This window comes from Actinia tenebrosa, unplaced genomic scaffold (genome assembly GCF_029948245.1).
Source record: "Actinia tenebrosa isolate PJP-AT-01 unplaced genomic scaffold, QUT_ActTen_1.0 PGA_scaffold7__59_contigs__length_16204524, whole genome shotgun sequence".
NCBI classification, from domain to species: domain Eukaryota; kingdom Metazoa; phylum Cnidaria; class Anthozoa; order Actiniaria; family Actiniidae; genus Actinia; species Actinia tenebrosa.
In genome coordinates this window covers 15,477,807-15,500,605 of record NW_028292584.1, presented here as the reverse complement: position 1 = coordinate 15,500,605, position 22,799 = coordinate 15,477,807, and the positions used below count along the sequence as shown (strand labels likewise).

At 35.0% G+C, this 22,799-nt stretch overlaps 2 protein-coding genes across 2 annotated transcripts in view; both read right to left on the bottom strand.

Moving 5' to 3' along the window:
- Positions 1-704: 704 nt before the first annotated feature.
- Positions 705-7,317, bottom strand: LOC116308271 (uncharacterized). Its single transcript, XM_031718664.2, has 5 exons — positions 7,229-7,317; positions 4,920-6,085; positions 4,548-4,616; positions 3,711-3,800; positions 705-2,742 (listed from the first exon to the last, which is right to left on the bottom strand). Exons 2-5 carry the CDS (start codon positions 6,066-6,068, stop codon positions 2,692-2,694), a joined length of 1,359 nt encoding a protein of 452 aa, XP_031574524.1. The 5' UTR covers positions 6,069-6,085; positions 7,229-7,317; the 3' UTR covers positions 705-2,691.
- A 10,072-nt stretch (positions 7,318-17,389) lies between these two features.
- The window catches only part of LOC116297172 (MAM and LDL-receptor class A domain-containing protein 2), a 129,028-nt gene continuing 123,618 nt past the window's right edge, over positions 17,390-22,799 (bottom strand). The window contains exons 128-135 of the mRNA XM_089040313.1: positions 22,370-22,436; positions 21,614-21,789; positions 20,804-20,848; positions 20,254-20,338; positions 19,670-19,732; positions 19,457-19,538; positions 18,581-18,640; positions 17,390-18,118 (exon numbers count right to left, since the gene is read on the bottom strand). Of these exons, the coding sequence (XP_088896439.1) occupies positions 18,038-18,118; positions 18,581-18,640; positions 19,457-19,538; positions 19,670-19,732; positions 20,254-20,338; positions 20,804-20,848; positions 21,614-21,789; positions 22,370-22,436 (659 nt within the window). The 3' untranslated portion in view covers positions 17,390-18,037. The remainder of the gene's footprint in view (positions 18,119-18,580; positions 18,641-19,456; positions 19,539-19,669; positions 19,733-20,253; positions 20,339-20,803; positions 20,849-21,613; positions 21,790-22,369; positions 22,437-22,799) is intronic.

The following is a 22,799-nucleotide window of genomic DNA, read 5'->3' as shown; positions in this document are numbered from 1 at the left end:
ACGCCGGCTAGTCATATTAGTGTGGACGGAGAACATTTCGTATCCGAATTTTTTCGGATACGTTGACGTCATGATTATCATGGGAACATGGCGGGAAGGCTAAAAATTCACCGCGGGCTTAATTTCAGCTTCGATGCACATACTCAGATGTGCAATGAAGCGTTTTTGCAGCCTCTGATCGGACTAGTGTGGACACGAAACATTTTATTCGTTTTCATGTGTGGACGGAAAACTTTTTTTTCGGTTTCAGTGTGAAAATTTCGGATTCAAATTTATCCGGCAAAGTGTGGCCTGAGTCTTCGTATTATCAGAAAAAATAATCAATTTAAATATTCGAAAAATAAAACCTTTAATCGAACCTTGAGCCATTTACTGTAATGAAATTAAAATTTAGAAAATGACATGAGTGTCATTCAAAAATATAAGACAAACATTATTTTGATTAAATTTTTTTTCTTATCCAAAACTTAATCTAAAATAAGTCAATAAAAAATATTTAAAAGGGGCATAGATTAAAGTGGCACTTGGATGAAAATCAATAAAAATTGGAAATGACTTGAAACTTGTTTAAACTTATCTATATGGCTCAGATAGTAGCCAAGCAACACGTTTCCTTCAGGGTCGAAAGTGGCGGGAAAAAATTATCAAATTTATTCAGCATATAAATTGTGAGTAAATGACGTCATTTACTCAACCCTATTGTACTTTTCTCTTTTAGCCCAAAATATCTCAACAGCGAGTGGCTCCCAGGCTAAAATTTTCACTGATCAGATTTCCATGATTATAATTGAGTCATATTATCCTCAAATACTTCAATTATTCGGACTTTCAAAAATCGGGTGTTTTCATCCAAGTGCCCCTTTAAATAACGATAATAAAAAGAAGAGTTATGACATGAAGCTAAATAATGATAACAGTGTTTATTGTCGCAAAATATACACCTAATTGCAAGAACGTTGTCATGTAAAAATAACAAACAACAAGTCGGAATTAATTGTTTTTGAAGCAAAACTGGTGTAATTCTTCGATTGCACGTTACGTCATCGTGGCCATGTTGGTGTCATTTGACAAAAGAATTCTCATTAGCATCCATTGTTAACGGCACCACAATGGCCATTATGTTTTTGTCTTTTAACTCTCTTGGGAATGCTTGTAATCCATCAATTATTTCAGTATTTTGAAGGTAGGTATACACTGACATTTTTGATATTACCCTGTTGGTATATACTGAAACGGTTATTTTCATCAATTTACTGAGGGGGATTTAAAATCAAAATTTGAAAAAGATATTTCTAACTAATTCCTATTTTCTATTCTGTTACTTTTTATTTTTATACTGACAACGTTTTAATATTATATTTTGAGTCGGTGTATTACCAAGATATTCAATATTTGGTGCCTTGGCGTGGGGGGGGAAGTAGTGGGGGAAAAAAGTATCGGAAAATTTTAGCGGCTAAGATTGGAAAATATAAGAGACTAGTACGAAAAAAATCACAGACCATTGAAAATACAGGCAATCGGCATAAAGGAAAGATGTTGTATAATCAGCACTATTTCACAACTTCTCTTGTTATCTGGTATTGCGATGTCTTGACGTTAATGCCTAGGTATTGGCGCTATTTCAATGGTATAGGAAAAGATAATTATACATGCTTTCTCGTTACAAACCATGGAATACCCCACTTGTATATAATATAGTTATACAATGCTTTCTCGTGACACACCATGGAATATCCCACTTGTCACTTGTATATAATAGTTATACAATGCTTTCTCATGACACGCTATGGAATATCCCACTTAAATATAATAGTTATACAATACTTTCTCGTGACACACCATGGAATATCCCACTTGTCACTTGTATATAATAGTTATACAATGTTTTCTAGTGACGCACCATGGGATATCCCACTTGTCACTTGTATATAATAGTTATACAATGCTTTCTCATGACACACCATGGAATATCCCAGTTGTCACTTGTATACAGTCAATTCAAAAAACGTTGTCGTCGACCGGCTCAAGCCTACGCGACAGGACCGAAAGAAATATGGGTAAAATTCACTGAAGCGGTTAAATATTCGTTCTGAATTAATTGTTCCCGCTAGTAGTAAAGATAATAATGGCGAGGAACAATTCAATCCGTCAAATGCATGTCTTCGGGTTTAGGGAAAGAAAGATAAAGTAGTTATGATTCAGTACACAATTCCGAAAATATGAAGGCATTAAAAAGACGTCTCCTTCAACACTTCCCGCTCGCCTACGAAGGTTCGTGCTGTAAACCAGGCATAACTAGTAAACTATAGTCAGATAAAATTATGGAGTCAACTCGGCTTCAACGATTACTACCCAGAGTTCCTTTCGGTCCAGTCGCGTAGGCTTGAGCTGGTCGACGACAACGTTTTTTGAATTGACTGTATAATATAGTTATACAATGCTTTCTCGTGACACACCATGGAATATCCCACTTTATTTTCCCTTAGTATATATTCTCGCCTGAAGCCTCCTTTGGAGAATAGGAAATACAAGTGAATCGTGAGATATTCTATGTTTTACAACATTGTGAATTATCTCGCTTTCTGATTGGTCTAAGCTAGAGTCGGGTGAAGCAGTAGGACATACCGATGAATTACGTCATCAAATCATAATGTTGTAGAGAGAGAGAGAGAGAGGTTTCTATAGGTGTTTTCACTTGAGCTGGATAAGAAAAGTAAAATATGCAACGACAGTACCAAACACCTGAAAAAATAATAAAAGAGGCATTGCGATGATTTGAAAACTTCCAGCAGACTAGTGAATTTTTGAGTTTTATCAATTTTTTAAAATTTACCATGAAGAGTTTGACATTTCCAGATTTTGGATTTTTGCCTCCCATCAATGAAAAGTTTAAATATCCAAGGTGTTATTATTTAGAGGGCTGGAACACTATATGATTTTTTAAGCAGGGACATGGAGAATATGTGAAAATATATATTGGTTGGAGGGGGTAGGGGAGCTCAGGAAAATTGAAGCAAAATACAACTCGTTTTGTACTAGCCCTTCTCCCCCCCAAAAAGATCGGTAATAGAGTTATCTCAGACTACTGCTTTAAAATACTTGACATCCATATGATGGGGTGGATGGTGAGTCTAGGGCCCCGTCCACACTATGCCGGATAAATTTGAATCCGAAATTTTATTTATTCGGTTAGGCCTACCGTCCACACTAGTCCGGGCGAATCCGGAACAATTCTTCACCGAAAACGAATTTTCGAAATGGAACCAAACAAATAAAAATTCGGATTTAAATTTATCCGGCATAGTGTGGACGGGGCCAAGAGTGATTTTCCTTAACCCGTGAAAAAATAGTACGCATACTAACTAGTAGTAGACTCTAAACCCATTGTTTTCTTTTGTTTTTTTTCTTTTTTTTTTAAGCAACTGGTACTAACTAAAAGTCATTTTTCTTTCACGGGTTAGATGAAATCACTCTGCAATATGTGTGTGTGTTGTTAATATTGACGTACAGTGATTTATTTATTCATTCATTCATTCATTCATTCATTCATTCATTCATTCATTCATTCATTCATTCATTCATTCATTCATTTATTCATTTATTTATTTTATTCATATTTCACAAATTTTATAACATACAAATGGCTGTACAAAAAAAAAATAAAAAAAAATCTAAAGCTAAATAAATAAATAAGATAAATAATCACTTACAGTGATAATCATCCCCTTGTCTATGGTGGTCAAACCCCCGACAGTCAGCCCTGTACTGTTACTATTCAAGTTGGATATGAGAAGCATCATCTGAAAGTGTAAGAAAACAAGCATGCATGAAACTTCCCCTCGTGACCGCAGCAGTCACTAGAATAAATAGATCTTTTCAGCTTTGACATAATGTTTTCCAATTCCAGACCACGTGTCATTCCCTAGAGTGTTATTTCTTTTTCTATATCCTGATGTGGACGTGACAAGTCCATGACTGTAAATATTTTATTTTGCTGGATAAACATATTAAAAAAGTATTATTATTTCTTTGTTTAAAGTGCCTATCACCCTTCTGACAATATTCACAGTATTGATTCTACATGGGGTAAGATGTCGAATAACCTGGAAAAAAATCATAGTTTGAGTGCAGCTTCTTAAAATTATGAAGGTTTTTCCATGTCATATGCTAATGCTGTAACGTATGAGGAGGCATTTATAGTTATTTGTTGTTCCTTGTCATTCGAAACACCGGCTTCTATGTGAAAAATAGCTTGCAATAATTTCTATAAGAGCAATGGGCAAAACAATGACGTATTTCAAATTACCGCTGTAACTGATTACAGACTCATTTACTCAGGCTTAGCCTCGAACCAGCGTCCAGATATTCATAAATACCAACGGTAAAGTAAAAAATGCACGGCTTTAATAGTGAATATTCTACTCAAAATCGAGGCTAAACCTGAGCTACAGAGAACTCGAAACTGGAGTATTGCCAAAAAAAAATAATTCTTTGTCTGATTTGCATTGGGTAGATATGCTGCAAGTGTCAATAGATTATAACTTTACCTCTAGCTCGCTTTCTCTGTCAAGATCATTAGCATTGATGTCATAAATGACTTCAGACAAACTGTTTGTCTACAACACAAGTGAGATATAAACTATTAGTTGAATGAGTACAACACGCTACCGGCTATACATCGAAAGAAACGATAAGAAAAATTAACTGAGCAACGAAACAGTATCATGTCCTCATTTTTTGCTTATTTGTCAGCGTTTTATTTTTTTATTCGTTTTACTGTAAGGGGGCGGTTGTCCTGTTACCGCCTCCTGTCACATGCTCGTCTTTTCTGTCCCTTTTGTGCTGTACTATCGAAATTTCAGCTTCTGTGACGTGTATCATTTATTCATTTATCAATAATCAGATGTAAGAAATCTTACCTTGTGGCTAACAAGAGCACCAGAGACAGAGACTAGAAAGAGGATAATAACATTGCTTATGATCCAGAATATGAACGCCACACGTTTGATTGTTGACGATTCCTCGAAGGTAATGATGCAGACGTTCAATGAAACACAGGTGATCGGTATATAGATGGCATAGTAGACTAAACAGGAGGGCGACAACGTGTCATCCAAAGCGGAGACCACGTGACAGAGCTGAACGTGTTCTTTTCGAAGTGCTGCAAAGTTGAGACTCTTTTTCAAAGAGATAGCAGCAGATGTCCTCTTGAAGACGTCATCAAATCGCTTAGCAACGAGGACACACAAGGCTACATAGGCTGCTGTAGAAAACAACCAAACTCCGGACAAGAACAAATTAATTGACAAATATATGTAGGTTATGATGAGAAAATTTTCATACCTCTTGCCAACCAAGATCTCTCGAAATTCATTTCGTCCCGTCGTTTCATCGGCTGAGAAAATCAGACCGAAAGAAACTATGAAGGTGTTGGTGATATATGCAAGCCAGGCCACAAGTACTATCGCTTTAATCTGACGTGCGGTGCTGGACATGTCATTTGCCTTTACCGAAACTAACTCTTTAAGGAATTTACCAAATTTGGACATCTTTTTAATTGTTGTACAACTTGCACGGAAGAACACAAGTTGTTGACTTGCGCACAGCGTCATCCATGCAACGGGAACTGAGGTCTGCATTATATCTAAGAAATTCTTGGCATCAAAGAAATTCATGAATGAGACTATCACTTGGTAACACATCGCTACCGATATGGCGATACAATAGCATTTTCCCAGGTTACACTTCGAGCTCTGCATTGGTTGTCTTCTGTTATCTACCTCGTTTCCTGCTTCAATATCATTGGAATCAGTAGGGGTGTTATTTTCAGGCTCAATGGAGTTAAATTTCGAAGAAAGACCTTGAAATGCTCCATCATATGCAAGACCAAAACATCTTAGGGAGAAGTGCAATGGCTTAAGAATTATCTTAATCTTATCCAGTTTAAACATGTTTTCTTCGCGGGCTTTATTCTCCGTGCTCCCAAGATCTTCAACATCATCGACATCGAGTTCAGTATCATTGGCTATTCCTATGCTAGGCGGTGTTGTTATGTTTGAAGACTTCATCGTTTGAATATATTATCCTATAAAGAAATGGTTCACATGGTAAAAGAGTAAAGAGGAAACGAATAAAAAGGGAAGTAAACTAACGAACGATTGAACGAACGAACAAACGAACGAATGAACGAACGAACAAAGGAACGAACGAACGAACGAACGAACGAACGAACGAACGAACGAACGAACGAACGAACGAACGAACGAACGAACGAACGAACGAACGAACGAGAGAACGAACAAACGAACGAACACGAACGAACGAACGAACAACGAACGAACGAACGAACGAACGAACGAACGAACGAACGAACGAACGAACAAACAAACGAACAAACGAACGAACGGAAGGAAAAAACTAACAAAAAGAGAACGAAAAAAACGAAACGGAAAGAACTAGGAACAAGCAAACCAACTGAAACAACGAACGGACAAAGAAAACGAAACGGACGAACAAGCGAGAGAACGAAACGAAGGAACAAGAGAAACGAACGTAAGGACGAATGCAAAACCAAAATTAATACTCAAAAAGGTATTCACAACCTCTCTCGGATTGATTATACCTCGTAATGCAGTGGCAGTATTCTACCTCAGTTGTCTTTACTCTCGTTTCTCAGCTATGCGTTCAAGTGTTGAATGTTGAACTGGCGCTCTCCATTGACACCAACCGACCATTCTGAGTGGCCAGTTCTCAAATAGCAATCGTCTGTTCTTATTAGTTTATGAACTTGGTCAGCTTGTTCTATAGATCAACTTGTTCTATAGATCTGACGCGTACCATTGAGAAATGGCCGCTCGGATTGGTCTGTTTGACTTAACGCATGGAAATTCGAAAATCAATGAAATACGTACAAAGGCAAAATGTTAGAGGGTCTCGGCGTTCACAGAAAAAAAGTGAAAATATTTTTTAAAATTATATTTGGTTCTAATGTCGAAATATGAATTTTCATTGCATATTTGAACGGAATATATGCTGAGTTTATGCGAATGAAGAACTCTAATAAACTTTTTTCTCTTTTCCGTTTTTCCTTTTTTAATGCACATATTCACTGAGAAACTAAGAGGCCTATTTGTCATATTCATAGCCAACGAGAGATCCCTAAATTATAGAAATACTTCAGCTTTTTTAAAACAGTTATTGTTTTCAATATGAAAAGTAATTTTCTCACCTTCTTATGAAGAAAATCTGATTTTCTCTTGAAGGAAAGCTTGAAGTCAACGGATTTTTCGCTTATTGGAAAATTTCACCACAAGTACCTTCAACCAAATGAAATTTCAAGTAAAACAGCTTTGAGCTTTCTTTGTTTACTTACTCTTGACCCTGTTTCCAAGACATTCAATATGGCACAATTCACACACTTATGTCATCAAAAGAAGCCAATATAATGAAGAAATTACAAATCGAAGTTGATTTGTATAGAGACTCCATACCGAAGATAACAAACAAGTTTATTGAAAGAAGGTTGGAGTCATGTTAGAGTTAATTCAGATTCGTGTGTTAATTATTTTTTTTCACCATTGTTTTTAACAGAGTTCAAAATGTAGATTGCATTTATATAAAAATTTAATGATGGGAAAAAGTAATTAAAAAAATTTTATGTATGAAGTTGAATTAATAGATTTGTGCAGTTTTTGTAAAAAAAATAATTTAACTTTAATTGATGGCGATTGCCTACTATTGAAAGAAATCCATGAAAGAGTTTTTAAATCTCAATTTCTTCAAAATAACTTTAATCTGATTTAAAAACTGGTAAGGAAAAAGAATAGGGGTGTTACGTTGTTTTTGAGATATTGGCGATTTTACACAATCATATATAAACACGATTTTGAAGACAATGAAGAGAAACCAACCTTAGCTTTTGAGGAGAAAAAAAGTTTTTCTTCAGGAAATCTAAATTCAATTGCATAGTAGTACAAATACAGCTGGGTTGGGGAAGATTTTATCGTATGTTGCTTATAGGGAAGGTACGTACGCGTTTTGTATCTGGGGCAGGAAGGAGGGAAAAAATGCTGTACACATACAAGTCAAAGGGTTTGGAAAAGTTTGATCTAAAAATAGTTAGTATTCTATCATACGCTCGACATATTTGTTTGTCTTAAACGAGTGAATGTATGACAATAATCGTTTACATGCTATATTTTTATTTATGAAGTTATTATTATCTTCAGTTATTAAATGCGGTTCAAATAGATCCTTAATTTAAAAGAATTATGTCATAATAGATTTGCAGTAAACTGAACTTAGGTATAAATACCATCGACTATGTCTCATTTTCTCACTGGACTCTGAAGATGACTTACGCTCAGGTTGTCGAAACGTCAGTCACCACCAACAACAGTTTTTCTCAAGACTACACTCACCCGGACGATCACACTTCACAACAAACTTCAACACCTGGGATCAAACCATTTACTCTTAAACTGAACTTAATAATATCTTAGCATAAGCATATCTCTATTACCTTGCCTTAAAAGCCCAAGGGACGGCGAAGGAAACTCACATCGAGAAAAGGAAATCTGTTATAACTTTATGTTATAGGAAAAACAAAAGGACAATATAAGAATGCAAAATAGGTCATTTTTAGCCACTTTTGGGCAAAAAGCATGGACTATAGCCCATGGTTTTGATCGATTTTGGGTCATTTTCACACCTTTTCAAAAAGTATGCATTATTTCTGAAGAATGCAAAATAGGCGATTTTTAGCCATTTTTGGGCAAAAAGCATGGACTATAGCCCATGGTTATGATCGATTTTGGGTTATTTTCACACCCTTTCAAAATTCGTGCATTATTTATGAGGAATGCTAAATAGGTCATTTTTGGGCAAAAAGCATGGACTATAGCCCATGGTTTTGATCGATTTTGGGTCGTTTTCACACCTTTTCAAAATCTATGCATTATTTATGAAGAATGAAAAATAGTTGATTTGTGGCCATTTTTGGTCAAAAAGTATGGACTATAGCCCATGGTTTTGATCGATTTTGGGTCAGTTTCACACCTTTTCAAAATATATGCATTATTGATGAAGAATGCATAATAGGTCATTTTTGGGCAAAAAGCATGGACTATAGCCCATGGTTTTGATCGAGTTTGGGTCATTTTCACACCTTTTAAAATCTATGCATTATTGATGAAGAATGCATAATAGGTCATTTTTGGACAAAAAGCATGGACTATAGCCCATGGTTTTGATCGATTTTGGGTCATTTTCACACCTTTTAAAAATCTATGCATTATTTATGAAGAATGCAAAATAGTTGATTTGTGGCCATTTTTGAACAAAAAGCATGGACTATAGCCTATGGTTTTGATCGATTTTGGGTCATTTTCAAACCTTTTCAAAAACTATGCATTATTTATGAACAATGAAAAATGGGTCATTTTTAGCTCTTTTTGGACAAAAAGCATGGACTATAGCCCATGGTTTTGATCGATTTTGGGTCAGTTTCACACCTTTTCAAAATCTATGCATTATTTATGAAGAATGCATAATAGGTCATTTTTGGGCAAAAAGCATGGACTATAGCCCATGGTTTTGATCGAGTTTGGGTCATTTTCACACCTTTTCAAAATCTATGCATTATTGATGAAGAATGCATAATAGGTCATTTTTGGACAAAAAGCATGGACTATAGGCCATGGTTTTGATCGATTTTGGGTCATTTTCACACCTTTTCAAAATCTATGCATTATTTATGAACAATGCAAAATAGATGATTTGTGGCCAATTTTGGGCAAAAAGCATGGACTATAGGCCATGGTTTTGATCGATTTTGGGTCATTTTCACACCTTTTCAAAATCTATGCATTATTTATGAACAATGAAAAATGGGTCCTTTTTAGCTGTTTTTGGACAAAAAGCATGGACTATAGTCCATGGTTTTGATCGATTTTGGGTCATTTTCACACCTTTTCAAAATCTATGCATTATTTATGAAGAATGCAAAAAAGTTGATTTTTGTCAAGTTTTGGGTAAAAAGCATGGACTATAGCCCATGGTTTTGATCGATTTTGGGTCATTTTCACACCTTTTCAAAAAGTATGCATTATTTATGAAGAATGCAAAATAGGTTATTTTTGGGTAAAAAGCATGGACTATAGCCCATGGTTTTGATCGATTTTCGGTCATTTTCACACCTTTTCAAAATCTATGCATTATTTATGAACAATGGAAAATGGGTCCTTTTTAGCTGTTTTTGGACAAAAAGCATGGACTATAGCCCATGGTTTTGATCGATTTTGGGTTATTTTCACACCTTTTCAAAATCTATGCATTATTTATGAACACCTTTTCAAAAAGTTTGCATTATTTTTGAAGAATGCAAAATAGGTGATTTTTGGCCAATTTTGGGCAAAAAGCATAGACTATAGCCCATGGTTTTGCTCGATTTTGGGTCATTTTCACACCTTTTCAAAATCTATGCATTATTTATGAAGAATGCAAAATAGTTGATTTGTGGCCATTTTTGGGCAAAAAGCATAGACTATAGCCCATGGTTTTGATCGATTTTGGGTCATTTTCATACCTTTTCAAAAAGTATATATTATTTATGAACAATGCAAAATAGGTGATATTTGGCCAATTTTGGGCAAAAAGGATGGACTATAGCCCATGGTTCTGATCGATTTTGGGTCATTTTCACACCTTTTCAAAATCTATGCATTATTGATGAAGAATGCATAATAGGTCATTTTTGGGCAAAAAGCATGGACTATAGGCCATGGTTTTGATCGATTTTGGGTCATTTTCACACCTTTTCAAAATCTATGCATTATTTATGAACAATGGAAAATGGGTCCTTTTTAGCTGTTTTTGGACAAAAAGCATGGACTATAGCCCATGGTTTTGATCGATTTTGGGTTATTTTCACACCTTTTCAAAATCTATGCATTATTTATGAACACCTTTTCAAAAAGTTTGCATTATTTTTGAAGAATGCAAAATAGGTGATTTTTGGCCAATTTTGGGCAAAAAGCATAGACTATAGCCCATGGTTTTGATCGATTTTGGGTCATTTTCACACCTTTTCAAAATCTATGCATTATTTATGAAGAATGCAAAATAGTTGATTTGTGGCCATTTTTGGGCAAAAAGCATAGACTATAGCCCATGGTTTTGATCGATTTTGGGTCATTTTCACACCTTTTCAAAAAGTATATATTATTTATGAACAATGCAAAATAGGTGATATTTGGCCAATTTTGGGCAAAAAGGATGGACTATAGCCCATGGTTCTGATCGATTTTGGGTCATTTTCACACCTTTTCAAAATCTATGCATTATTGATGAAGAATGCATAATAGGTCATTTTTGGGCAAAAAGCATGGACTATAGGCCATGGTTTTGATCGATTTTGGGTCATTTTCACACCTTTTCAAAATCTATGCATTATTTATGAACAATGCAAAATAGATGATTTGTGGCCAATTTTGGGCAAAAAGCATGGACTATAGGCCATGGTTTTGATCGATTTTGGGTCATTTTCACACCTTTTCAAAATCTATGCATTATTTATGAACAATGCAAAATGGGTCCTTTTTAGCTGTTTTTGGAAAAAAAGCATGGACTATAGGCCATGGTTTTGATCGATTTTGGGTCATTTTCACACCTTTTCAAAATCTATGCATTATTTATGAAGAATGCAAAAAAGTTGATTTTTGTCAAGTTTTGGGTAAAAAGCATGGACTATAGCCCATGGTTTTGATCGATTTTGGGTCATTTTCACACCTTTTCAAAAAGTATGCATTATTTATGAAGAATGCAAAATAGGTTATTTTTGGTTAAACTCATCGTTAATGATGAGCTTGGCGTTAGGTGCATATTCGGTGGGATGGGCGGAGCCAGGCACAAATTAGCGGTAACCATGGTCACCCTGTCACCACCCGCCGAACACCTGTCACATTGACCGCGATCAGTCAATGGAATACTTACCTCTACTTACCTGTACCAGTGGTAGGGATGGCGGGCGGGAAATTAAACTCGTGTTGTAGCGTAATAGCGTAATAGCGTAATAGCGTCGTATAGCAAGTGCTAGCGATAGATAGCGATGGCGAATAAAGGTTCGCGTGGTTGGCATTAAGCTAGCGTGATCACGTGTGTAGCGTCTTATCGAATTTCGTAATGATAGCTATGATCCATATCTCATACAGGCCACAGAGATCAACTAGAATAGATTGCGACATGCTATAAACAACTTGCTAGCTGAGTCGATCAACGATCGCGTGAGGTAATAAATGCGTTGACAGCGGAGATAGCGGTATGCGTCCGGACAACGCTACTGCGAGATGTCATTGACCTCGAGTCTAACTTAGCCTAAATTACATTTAACCACATGTAAAAAGCATGGACTATAGCCAATGGTTTTCATCGATTTTGGGTCATTTTCATACCTTTTCAAAATCTATGCATTATTTATGAACAATGGAAAATGGGTCCTTTTTAGCTGTTTTTGGACAAAAAGCATGGACTATAGCCCATGGTTTTGATCGATTTTGGGTTATTTTCACACCTTTTCAAAATCTATGCATTATTTATGAACACCTTTTCAAAAAGTTTGCATTATTTTTGAAGAATGCAAAATAGGTGATTTTTGGCCAATTTTGGGCAAAAAGCATAGACTATAGCCCATGGTTTTGATCGATTTTGGGTCATTTTCACACCTTTTCAAAATCTATGCATTATTTATGAAGAATGCAAAATAGTTGATTTGTGGCCATTTTTGGGCAAAAAGCATAGACTATAGCCCATGGTTTTGATCGATTTTGGGTCATTTTCACACCTTTTCAAAAAGTATATATTATTTATGAACAATGCAAAATAGGTGATATTTGGCCAATTTTGGGCAAAAAGCATGGACTATAGCCCATGGTTCTGATCGATTTTGGGTCATTTTCACACCTTTTCAAAATCTATGCATTATTGATGAAGAATGCATAAAAGGTCATTTTTGGGCAAAAAGCATGGACTATAGCCTATGGTTTTGATCGATTTTGGGTCATTTTCACACCTTTTCAAAATCTATGCATTATTTATGAAGAATGCAAAAAAGGTGATTTTTGGGTAAAAAGCATGGACTATAGCCCATGCTTTTGATCGATTTTGGATTATTTTCACACCTTTTCAAAAAGTATGCATTATTTATGAAGAATGCCAAATAGGTGATTTTTGGCCAATTTTGGGCAAAAAGCATAGACTATTGCCCATGGTTTTGATCGATTTTGGGTCATTTTCACACCTTTTCAAAAATCTATGCATTATTTATGAAGAATGCAGAATAGTTGATTTGTGGCCATTTTCGGGCAAAAAGCATGGACTATAGCCCATGGTTTTGATCGATTTTGGGTCATTTTCACACCTTTTCAAAAAGTATGCATTATTTATGAAGAATGCAAAATAGGTTATTCTTGGGTAAAAAGCATGGACTATAGCCCATGGTTTTGATCGATTTTGGGTCATTTTCACACCTTTTCAAAATCTATGAATTATTTATGAAGAATGCAAAATAGGTGATTTTTGGGTAAAAAGCATGGACTATAGCCCATGGTTTTGATCGATTTTGGGTTATTTTCACACCTTTTCAAAAAGTATGCATTATTTATGAAGAATGCAAAATAGGTGATTTTTGGCCAATTTTGGGCATAAAGCATGGACTATTGCCCATGGTTTTGATCGATTTTGGGTCATTTTCACACCTTTTCAAAATCTATGCATTATTTATGAAGAATGCAAAATAGTTGATTTGTGGCCATTTTTGGGCAAAAAGCATGGACTATAGCCCATGGTTTTGATCGATTTTGGGTCATTTTCACACCTTTTCAAAATCTATGCATTATTTATGAAGAATGCAAAATAGGTCATTATTAGGCAAAAACCATGGACTATAGCCCATGGTTTTGATCGATTTTGGGTCATTTTCACACCTTTTCAAAATCTATGCATTATTTATGAAGAATGCAAAATAGTTGATTTGTGGCCATTTTTGGGCAAAAAGCATGGACTATAGCCCATGGTTTTGATCGATTTTGGGTCATTTTCACACCTTTTCAAAATCTATGCATTATTTATGAACAATGCAAAATAGGTCATTATTAGGCAAAAACCATGGACTATAGTCCATGGTTTTGATCGATTTTGGGTCATTTTCAAACCTTTTCAAAAACTATGCATTATTTATCAAGAATGCAAAAGAGGTGATTTTTGGACAATTTTTGGGCAAAAAGCATGGACTATAGCCCATGGTTTTGATCGATTTTGGGTCATTTTCACACCTTTTCAAAATCTATGCATTATTTATGAAGAATGCAAAATAGGTCATTATTAGGCAAAAACCATGGACTATAGCCCATGGTTTTGATCGATTTTGGGTTATTTTCACACCTTTTCAAAAAGTATGCATTATTTATCAAGAATGCAAAATAGGTGATTTTTGGACAATTTTTGGGCAAAAAGCATGGACTATAGCCCATGGTTTTGATCGATTTTGGGTCATTTTCACACCTTTTCAAAATCTATGCATTATTGATGAAGAATGCAAAATAGTTGATTTGTGGCCTTTTTTGGGCAAAAAGCATGGACTATAGCCCATGGTTTTGATCGATTTTGGGTCATTTTCACACCTTTTCAAAATCTATGCATTATTTATGAAGAATGCAAAATAGGTTATTATTAGGCAAAAAGCATGGACTATAGCGCATGGTTTTGATCGATTTTGGGTCATTTTCACACCTTTTCAAAAAGTTTGCATTATTTTTGAAGAATGCAAAATAGTTGATTTTTGGCCAATTTTGGGCAAAAAGCATGGACTATAGGCCATGGTTTTGATCGATTTTGGGTCATTTTCACACCTTTTCAAAATCTATGCATTATTTATGAAGAATGCAAAATAGGTGATTTTTGGCCAATTTTGGGCAAAAAGCATGGACTATAGCCCATGGCTCTGATCGATTTTGGGTCATTTTCACACCTTTTCAAAAAGTTTGCAGTATTTTTGAAGAATGCAAAATAGGTGATTTTTGGCCAATTTTGGGCAAAAAGCATGGACTATAGCCCATGGTTTTGATCGATTTTGGGTCATTTTCACACCTTTTCAAAATCTATGCATTATTTATGAAGAATGCAAAATAGTTGATTTGTGGCCATTTTTGGGCAAAAAGCATGGACTATAGCCCATGGTATTGATCGATTTTGGGTCATTTTCACACCTTTTAAAAATCTATGCATTATTGATGAAGAATGAAAAATAGGTGATTTGTGGCCATTTTTGGACAAAAAGCATGGACTATAGCCCATGGTTTTGATCGATTTTGGGTCATTTTCACAGCTTTTCAAAATCTATGCATTATTTATGAAGAATGAAAAATGGGTCATTTTTAGCTCTTTTTGAACAAAAAGCATGGACTATAGCTCATGGTTTTGATCGATTTTGGGTCATTTTCACACCTTTTCAAAAAGTATGCATTATTTTTGAAGAATGCAAAATAGTTGATTTTTGGCCAATTTTGGGAAAAAGCATGGACTATAGCCCATGGTTTTGATCGATTTTGGGTCATTTTCACAACTTTTAAAAATCTATGCATTATTGATGAAGAATGCATAATAGGTCATTTTTGGGCAAAAAGCATGGACTATAGCCTATGGTTTTGATCGATTTTGGGTCATTTTCACACCTTTTCAAAATCTATGCATTATTTATGAAGAATGCAAAATAGGTTTTTTTTGGGTAAAAAGCATGGACTATAGGCCATAGTATTGATCGATTTTGGGTCATTTTCACACCTTTTCAAAAAGTATCCATTATTTATGAGGAATGCAAAATAGGTTATTTTTGGGTAAAAAGCATGGACTATAGCTCATGGTTTTGATCGATCTTGGGTCATTTTCACACCTTTTCAAAATCTATGCATTATTTTTGAAGAATGCAAAATAGGTGATTTTTGGCCAATTTTGGGCAAAAAGCATGGACTATAGCCCATGGTTCTGATCGATTTTGGGTCATTTTCACACCTTTTCAAAATCTATGCATTATTTATGAAGAATGAAAAATGGGTCCTTTTTAGCTCTTTTTGGTTAAAAAGCATGGACTATAGCCCATGGCTCTGATCGATTTTGGGTCATTTTCACACCTTTTCAAAAAGTTTGCAGTATTTTTGAAGAATGCAAAATAGGTGATTTTTGGCCAATTTTGGGCAAAAATCATGGACTATAGCCCATGGTATTGATCGATTTTGGGTCATTTTCACACCTTTTAAAAATCTATGCATTATTGATGAAGAATGAAAAATAGGTGATTTGTGGCCATTTTTGGACAAAAAGCATGGACTATAGCCCATGGTTTTGATCGATTTTGGGTCATTTTCACAGCTTTTCAAAATCTATGCATTATTTATGAAGAATGAAAAATGGGTCATTTTTAGCTCTTTTTGAACAAAAAGCATGGACTATAGCTCATGGTTTTGATCGATTTTGGGTCATTTTCACACCTTTTCAAAAAGTATGCATTATTTTTGAAGAATGCAAAATAGTTGATTTTTGGCCAATTTTGGGAAAAAGCATGGACTATAGCCCATGGTTTTGATCGATTTTGGGTCATTTTCACAACTTTTAAAAATCTATGCATTATTGATGAAGAATGCATAATAGGTCATTTTTGGGCAAAAAGCATGGACTATAGCCTATGGTTTTGATCGATTTTGGGTCATTTTCACACCTTTTCAAAATCTATGCATTATTTATGAAGAATGCAAAATAGGGTTTTTTTGGGTAAAAAGCATGGACTATAGGCCATAGTATTGATCGATTTTGGGTCATTTTCACACCTTTTCAAAAAGTATCCATTATTTATGAAGAATGCAAAATAGGTTATTTTTGGGTAAAAAGCATGGACTATAGCTCATGGTTTTGATCGATTTTGGGTCATTTTCACACCTTTTCAAAATCTATGCATTATTTTTGAAGAATGCAAAATAGGTGATTTTTGGCCAATTTTGGGCAAAAAGCATGGACTATAGCCCATGGTTCTGATCGATTTTGGGTCATTTTCACACCTTTTCAAAATCTATGCATTATTTATGAAGAATGAAAAATGGGTCCTTTTTAGCTCTTTTTGGACAAAAAGCATGGACTATAGTCCATGGTTTTGATGGATTTTGACAAAGGAATGGTTGAATAAAATCCACAAATCACGTTTTCGATGTAGAATATAATAGAATATACTCAATCGTGATTGGACATTTACATTGAAATTTGTCTGGACGGCATTGGGTTGTGTACTTACTGTGCAAGTAAATTGTTCTACGGCTTATGAAACCTTCAACAAAAGCAACCCAGGAAACATTTGTAAAAACACATTTATTTGAGTTAAAAATATAATATTTTTGATATTTGACTAAAATAAAATTATTACTATTGATTAAAAACTATAATAGGATTGAGAAACAAAGGATACGCTGAGGTAAGCTATTGTTAAATCAAAGGACAAAAAAATGATTGATTTAAAAAGCTAAACTTTCTTGAAGGATTTGTTTTGTTAAAATTTATATAAACCAAAAAAAATCATGAAATTCAATGTACTTTATGAGGTGATATACTACTTTAAGACCTTCGAAGCTGGAGTCATTTGCTAAAAAACGTGTTATTTTAAAAGAAATGTTTTGTTCCTAATTTGCATTTTAGAATATAAAACACGTCAGGAAATTATTTTGACCGGAAATACGTCACAACTTAGAAGCCCTTAAAGTGCCTGAAAACTTAAAATACTTCAGCAAACTAAAATAATTTGTTAGCCTAACTATAATGGTGCTAATTAGTGGGGTTTTTTTGACCACTTTGTTGTTGCATGCTTTTTATGTGCAGCTTGGTTAAAAAAGTAATAATTTTTCAATCATCTATTATCTTCATTTTCAAAATTAGTGTTTATCTAAAGAGCGGTTTCTTGCGGGATATATACGGGATTGTTTGGAGGGAATTTCGGGATCAGTAATCAATACTTGTTGAGGTCTTCTTCTAGATAAGGATCTTGATATAGAGGGTTTGCCATGGATGTTGCACCTCCTTTTTCAGACTGAAATATGAAAAAAAAAAAGATTATACAGCGAAACGAAAATATCGATTGCGCAAAAAAAAACAACACACACACACAAAAAACAACAACAACAACAAAAAACAAAAACAAAACAAAAAAAACAAACAAAAAAAAAACAAACAAAAAAACAAAGCAAAACAAAAACAACAAAAACAAAACAAACAAACAAAAAAAAACAAACAAAAAAACAAAGCAAAACAAAAACTACAAAAAAACGAAACAAAACAACAACAAACAAACAAAAAAAACAACAAAAAACAAAACAAAACAAAACAAAAACGAATTAAAATGATACAGCGTACAGCGTGCGAAAAAATAACAATGCATTATGGTCTATTTTGGGTAGGGGCAAGAAAATTTGTACCCAAGGTAGACCAGAATAAACCACTTTCGCTATTCAAAGAAGGTCTGAAGGTCTGAAGAGGTATTTTTTTTACTTACCGGCATTCCAAAAGCATCGTCAGAAACAAACATATTGGTGTCCACATCGCTCATTTGAAACTAGAACAAGACAACAAGAGTTATTTAATAAGTACTACTAGAGTGCTTGTAGTCTCACTGTTGAATAGTTAGATAAATTTATCTAACTTAGATAACTGTTTAGTTGACGTCACCTAAAATAGTAAAAGCGCGCCAAATAACGGTCATGCTAATCCGGGGGTTGTTTTACCAGAGAATGAGTGAATAGACATTCATTTGTATCATCGTTTCTCCCCCTGATCTCAGTAGCTGTTTACTCATAGTTTCAAATTTAGGTGACGTCACCTAAAATAGTAACTAACTTATCTAATTTAGGTGACGTCAACTATTAAACAGTGAGACTAAAAGTACTCTATTTCACTTAAGTTAATATGATCTGGAATCGACTCTGTTGTGGGCTTCTTTGGTTTTTTCCCCTTCGTTCTTGAAATGGAATGCAGCTCAATCTGGGGGACAAAACAATAGGTTCCAATTCTCAGGAGATTGGAATTCTTTTGTTTTGTCCCACAGATGGAGCTGCTTTGATGTCACATGCAAGGGGTCTATATTAGCCAAAAACAATTAGTATTCTGTGACATCTTAAAAGTTAGTTTTTAACTGATATGCGTATGGGTATGCGAGACTAATAGAACATTTCCATTATGGCGTTATTAACTACAAATACCAGAATCCCTTGCACACTTTCTTTTGTTCAGTTAATTTGAACCAATTATCTTACCATTCTCATGAGAAATACAAATTTAAAAAAGAAAAAATATTCGCGAAGCATTTAGGTAGTGGAAGTAAAACAACGCCATCTTGCTCAAGTCCTATTCTTATATCACATTTTCTGCTTACTTCTTCAAGCGGTTGTCCTTCGTTGAATGTGTCGTACACAGGGTTCCCAACGCCCTCAGATACTCCTGCTCCTTTACCTCCCCTGTAAACACGACAAGAGCATTTTATTTCAATATGTTGACCAACATAAGTTTGAGCAGCATGAATACAATCGGTCGTGAAAAACAATCACGTGATTTGCCAAGTGTCACGTGACTAAAATATAATGTTTACCTCATCTGTGCTGCTTCTGCCTTCGTTGGATCATAGAAGACGTTGAATAGATGAAGCTTTTTCCTGAAAACGTAAATCAGACCCGCGTCAAATGGAGCTCAAAAGTGTTCGTAGACAAGGAGTTAAAAACAGGGACTCATATTTTACCGATTCCAAAAAAAAAAAAAAGATGATCTGAGTCAGTGAACGGCTAATACTCGAGTTTAGCCTCAACAGCATAGCATGTAATACATTGTTTAGCATTAGTAACAGTCAGTGAAAATAAGGCGAGGAAAGTATACAAATGAACAATACAAGTGCTTTAGAATTCCCCGGGTTTTTCTCCTAGTGCTAAAATATTTTATTAACATTGAAGGCTAACAATGAGCAATAGGAAAGTATATTATTCGTATCAAAAAACCATTTTCTAGGTCGAAGGGTGGGATTATTGATGCTTCTTATATTTTGCTAGAATGAGGGAAGACAAAGAGGGGGGGGGAAGAAGTGGAAATGAATAGAAAGAAAAGAAAAAAGGAAAAAATAAATGAGAATGTAAGGGAAAAGGAGGGAAGTGAAGGAAGAAGTGAAAAGAAAAAAAATATTACCTTCGTCCTTTGGTGACCAAATAAGCAACAATCAACAAGACAATGATGAGGAGGATGCCACCAGCGACACCAACAGCGATGTAAGCTAAACAAATAAAACGAAGTGAGTTTAGCAATCGAATCAGGAGTTACCCAAATGAAAATATGTCTATCCAATCAGAATAGAGTGTTTTCAATCGCGTGACAAGGCAGCCATATTGGTGTACCAAACAATTTTTGCACAGTTTTTGCATAAAAATAGAGTTCAATTCCCGGAGGATAGAAAATGTATTGTTTTGGTACACTAACATGCCCGCTGTGACGTCACGTGCAAACGTTCTATAGACGCTTTACAGTATCACGTGATGGCAGCCATGACAGGAGGCACGACAGAGTCTTTTCTCCATTGGAAACTGAATTCTTTCTAATGTAAATCGGACTAGACCAGATTCAATTGTTCCTGCCTCCTGTCATGGCTGCTATCACGTGATGGTGCAAAGCCTCTATAGATTCATAGGTTTGAACAGCGAACCAAACCATTTTTATTTTAGTTTTTATTCGAAGTACTTACTTGTTTGTTGTTTCGCTCCAGTTGAAGCTCCAGCATTTGGTGAAACTAAATAAAATATAGAAGTATTTAAATCAGAAAAAATGTAAAATAACTTGAACGATCAAATGGTTTTGAGATAATTTAATTGTGTAATTGTGTTATCAATGCATCAAAAAATTATGTCTTAGTAAACTAGAGAAATAAAATCCTACTAGCTAAGAGAATGATGGAAAATAGGCCCTTAAACAGTCACGTGCTGATATATCACTTTGATAACGAATCAATTCAGCTCAGAGTCCCTTGGGGAAGGCTCTGCTGGATGGCAAACAAACTTGAAATAGCTTCGTATCTTGAAATTGAAAGTATTTTATAAGGGGAAAAAGTATTTTAAAAAGGGTTTTGAATATGACATTAGTAATCCACCAAAAGTTATTGAAAAACGGAAGCCCCAAATTTGTTTTGCCATCCCGTATCCAACAGTCAATATTTCCTGCTAATGACCTATTCTGATAGAGTATATTATACTTGCGCAGGGAGTAACGGGTAATTTGGATAGGTTAATATTAACCAAATAATAAAAATTGTTGGTAAATTTGAAAATGTTTTATAAAGAGTTTAACGGATTGGATTAACAATAACTCTAAATGAAAATAAATAAATAAATAAATAATTTTTAGAAATAATAAATTGAACGATAAAAACATGATTTAACATTTAAAAAAAAAATGTGACGACGTTTCGACGTTGCGCAACGTCATTATCAAGTCAAAAATGAATAATAATTAAAATAAATAAATAAATAAATATTAAATACATATAAAATAAACTTACGTTGACAGTATTGGCTCTTTTCAGAAACTGACAGCCCACACATGACTCCTTTGTTGCAGACGTTAGTAACATTCTCACAGTAGCCGTCTCCTATGCTACACGGGATGGGTTTCTTCGGGTCTGTGCAGTTGATTGCAGTTTTCTCGCATTTATCTCCTTTCCAGTTCGTCTGGCAACTACAGCAAAATTCAACAGACAAATGCATAAAAAGGTCGATTACGCGGAGCAATTTTTTTTGCAACTTGTGTCACCTTTTAGCATTGATTCTAACAGAGGAGAGCTGGGCTGAATTCAAAACCCGGGACAAGTTTTCCATCCAATTTTCCATACTCATTAATAATTCATGAGGAAACCAGCCAATCAATGGGCTATTTTTGGGTCACATGATGTTACTTGAAACCTGGTAAAGTCATGTGAAAGGACTGAATTCAGTCTGTAGTAACTGGAACAAAATAAATTCAGTCCTAGGACTGAATTAATTTTGTTCCAGTTACTCCAAGTCGAATAATAATGAGCATGAGAAGTTATTTCAAAGCCTCCATTATCGGACTGGCTTGAAATCCCGTCCAGTCCGATGTTGGAGACTTTGAAATGTTACTTCAAACCCGACATCAAACATTAAAAATAGGGCTTGGTTGTTGTCTTTTAACCAGATAAGGCTATTGTTTTCTGCTGATTTCTGATTGTCTCTACTATCCAAAGTTGGAATGTATTGTTTTCATTCTAATGTAGTGTGGATTTTTCTAAGCCGCATACCTGCATGTTTTGACTCCATTGACTAGTTTACATGTACCATGAGTGCCACAATACGCTGCGAAGCACTCTGCAAAGAAAAAAAAAGCACATTGAAACACTAACGTAGGGAGGGTGAGGCACTGATAGGGAGGGGCACTGATAGGGTAGGGGGTAGGGGGGGGCGTGCTCCTCCATACATTTTTGGTAATTATTTGCAGGCATCCCAGCCACTTTTTAGACAAATTTGATAGGAAATATAGGTGAATAAATAGTGCCCAACCACTTCCTAAGTCATCACTACACGCACGTTTATCGAAATATTAGTAGTTTAAAAAATTACAGTCAAAAATGCGCCAAACAACCGCTGTTTTTGAAGACCACAGACTCATTTGCACAGGCTTAGTCTCGTTTAAAAGTCAGCTATTCACAGATACTATTAAAAGTCCTTGAG

What these genes read in the sequence shown, in the direction of transcription:
- LOC116308271 (XM_031718664.2), bottom strand. Translation starts at nt 6,068, where the DNA reads ATGAAGTCTTCAAACATAACAACACCGCCTAGCATAGGAATAGCCAAT. An exon ending in GTGCTCTTGTTAGCCACAAG is followed by an intron (nt 4,617 to 4,919) that starts GTAAGATTTCTT and finishes CTTGTGTTGTAG; the next exon opens with ACAAACAGTTTGTCTGAAGT. An exon ending in ACAGAGAAAGCGAGCTAGAG is followed by an intron (nt 3,801 to 4,547) that starts GTAAAGTTATAA and finishes TTACACTTTCAG; the next exon opens with ATGATGCTTCTCATATCCAA.